Here is a 3192-nt window from a genome sequence, read left to right as displayed (position 1 = left end):
AATCCACTCACCTCAGCCTCCCAAGGCGTGGGATTACAGGCTGAGCCACTGAGCCCGGTTGATGCAGATTTTCTTAATGTTTGCTTCCTTTGCTGGAATATGAGTCTGGATATGACTAAATTAATAAAGTATAAGCTACACAGTGGAGAGAGCTAAGCTTCATCTCTGAAAGCAATATTGATCTTGTGGGCTAGATAATTAATTGTTGTAGGGGGCTGTCCTACACATTAGAAGACTTAGCAACTTTGGCCAACTAGATGCTGGTAGCAAACCCTCCCCTCTTCAGTTGTGATAACCAAAATTGTCTTCAAACATTGCCAAATGGAACAGGCGTAGCTATGTCCTAGCTACTCTGGAGGCTGAGGCAGAAGATCAATGTTCCAGGAGTTTGAGGCTGTAATGAATTATGATTGTGCCACTGCATTGGGCAACAGAGGGCAACCCAGGGCAACAGAGGGCAACCCTGCCTACCTCTTAAAAAAAAAAATTCAAATGTCCCTGGGAGAATGGAGGATGGGAGGGGGGCAAAATCATTGCTGTTTGAAAACCATTGTCTAAGGTGACCTTCTGGCATGACAGTGGGTTTGGTTTTATAAAGTTGTAAAGTCTAATTTGACTTAGGACATGACCTTTAATTTCTCTGGCTTCAGTTCTCACACCTTTCACAATACCAGAGCCTAAAGATCTTAGCAATCAGTTAAGTGGTTCCCACACTTTCTATTTTTTTGCCCTAGGAAAAATTTCAAGATTTCCAGGTTAAAAATGTCAGCTATAAAAGGAAAAAAGTCAGCTACACTCCACTGTTGTCTTTCTTCATCAAAAAACTTAGGTTCTTGTTGTTGCTGTTGTTGTTTGTTTTTTGAGACATGGTCTTGCCCTGTTACTCAGCCTGGAGTGCAGTGGTGCAGTCATAGCTCAACGCAGGCTTGACCTCCTGTGTTCAAGGGATCCTCTTGCCTCAGCCTCCCTTTGGCTTCCCAGAGTGCTGGGATTACAGACAAGAGCCACTGCACTTGGCCCAGAGAAAAAAAAAATTTTTTTTTTGAGAGCCAGCTTTTATTCCATCCTAAAAAAATCCACTTTTATCTATTAGACTAGCATTCCCAAAGAATTACTCCGTGATGACAGACATATCACTTAGGAGGCCCGAGTTCACATGAGACAGGAGCTTAGACACATGGTTGAGAAATTAAAACAGGCGAAATTGGCAGTGAACTCAGTGATTAACTGAATAAAGGTGCCGAAGAGAAACTACAAATTAGAAAAACTTCAATTCTCAAGACTTTTGAAAAAGCAGTATTAAACACAGCACAAACAAGACTGTCTAGTAAAATAAAACCAAGGCAATTTGGTTACATAAATTAAGCCATTTATTATAGACTAGTGATGTCTCAAATGGAGCTTCTACTGGTCTTTCAATTCCTTCAGTCTTCTGATGGCAGACTTTACTGTGACAGCAGAAGTGGTATTGTAGGTCCAGGCTCCACCAGCTACTGTTTTCATGCAAGAGCCACAGTGCCAGATGCCCACAGCGCATCTCTTCATCTTGGTTTTGCCACAGAAGGAGCAAGTGTACTTGGCGTGCTGGCTGATCTCAATCTTCTTCACCATCTTCCGGAGCGAGGCCCCATAGCGGGTCCCGTATTTACTGACGATTCCAACCTTCTTGGTGCGTTTGGCCATTGTGCCACCAACAAAGCCCGAGCTCAGAGAGCAGAGAACATTTTTAACAGCAAAAATACATGGAAGGTATTTTAAGAGACCAAAAAAAAGTCCTATTGACTGGGCTTGGTGACTCAACCTATAATCCCAGCACATTGGGAGGCCTAGGCGAGTGGATTGCCTGAGCCTGCGGGTTCTAGACCAGCCTGGCCAACTTGGTGAGACCTTATCTCTACAATAAATTAAAAAAAAATAAGCTGGGCATGGTAGCGCATGCCTGTACTTCCAGCTACTTGAAAGATTGAGGTGGAAGGATCACTGGAGCCTAGCAGGTTGACAGTGGGGTGACCGTGGACGTGCCACTGCACTCCAACCTGGGCGATGGAGTGAGACTCCAACTAAAAAAAAAAAAATGGCCTATTAAATTAAAAATAATTATAGTAAACTGGAGAAATACGTGGGAAATCTTTTAGGAGGCTAGCCGATTAGACAGTGACTCACAGAGGCAACCTGAAGGGAAATGAAAGTGGCCAGTCAATATTAAAAATAAATCGAAGCAGATATATTTCTTTGCACTTGTGTGACTTCGTTTCCCTATAGAGGTCACTTTTGATATTCTTTACACCTTGATTCCACTTAAATAGTAATATTTAGAAGGAGTATTTTAGAAGAGTATTAATATGAGTTGTTTTAAGTCCATCATTTCACCAGGATAGACCTGGATCCAGAACCTCTCTCTAGAGAAAACCTTTTGCACAATGTATTTTTTTCTCCCCACCCCTTATTCTGCTCTTGGTTTAAATTAAATACAAATACAAATACGTGTGTGTGTGTCTGTGTAAAATAAACATATGGGTTTACAAGTTTTGCTTTCATGTTTAGGACCATGTCTTACACTTTTTTGGTTTTCCTTATTACCAAACATTATGCAGATTGTATTTTCTTTAAGAGCATCAGCTACATTACATATATTCTTTGTATTTTCTTGAACATAGTATCTTACTATAAATAGGAGGAGTAGAATTTTTTTTTTTCTTGTGGCAAAGGTTTTGCTCTGTCACCCAGGGTGGCGTGATCATGGCTCACAGCCCATAGCCTCCTTGACCTCCTGGGCTCAAGCATTCCTTCTGCCTCCACCTCCTTAGTAGCTGGGACTGCATGGGCACACCACCACACCCAGCTAAGTTTTTATTTTATTTTTTGTAGAGACAGAGTTTCTCTATGTTGCCCAGACTAGTCTCAAACCACTGGCTTCAAGTGATCCTCCTGCCTCAGTGTTGGGATTACAAGTGTGAGCCACGGCCAGGCTCGGTGGCTCAGCCTGTAATCCCAGCACTTTTGGAGGCCGAGGTGAGAGAATTGCCTGAGCCCGCAGGTTTGAGACCCGCCTGGGCAACTTGGCGAGACCTCGTCTCTACAGTAAAATAAAAAACTAGCCGGGCGTGGTAGCGGGCGCCTGTAGTTCCAGCTACTTGGAAGACTGAGGCGGAAGGATCGCCGGAGCCCAGCAGGTCGAGGCAGTCTGGGCGA

General features: G+C 43.3%; 2 protein-coding genes across 4 annotated transcripts in view; one reads left to right on the top strand and one right to left on the bottom strand.

Annotated features, from left to right (window-relative positions):
• TMEM116 (transmembrane protein 116) overlaps nt 1–3192 on the top strand; it is a 78947-nt gene that overhangs the window by 27011 nt on the left and 48744 nt on the right. The gene's annotated exons all lie outside the window — the stretch shown is intronic.
• LOC103261956 (60S ribosomal protein L37a-like) lies at nt 1352–1713 on the bottom strand. The gene has a single exon (XM_008059552.2). It carries the CDS (start codon nt 1681–1683, stop codon nt 1405–1407), a length of 279 nt encoding a protein of 92 aa, XP_008057743.1. The 5' UTR covers nt 1684–1713; the 3' UTR covers nt 1352–1404.

The sequence above is a fragment of the Carlito syrichta genome, unplaced genomic scaffold, assembly GCF_000164805.1.
Source record: "Carlito syrichta isolate Samal-C Ts95f unplaced genomic scaffold, Tarsius_syrichta-2.0.1 Scaffold304253, whole genome shotgun sequence".
NCBI classification, from domain to species: domain Eukaryota; kingdom Metazoa; phylum Chordata; class Mammalia; order Primates; family Tarsiidae; genus Carlito; species Carlito syrichta.
Note: the sequence above shows the minus strand (reverse complement) of the source record. Positions and strands in the feature narration are given on the sequence as shown.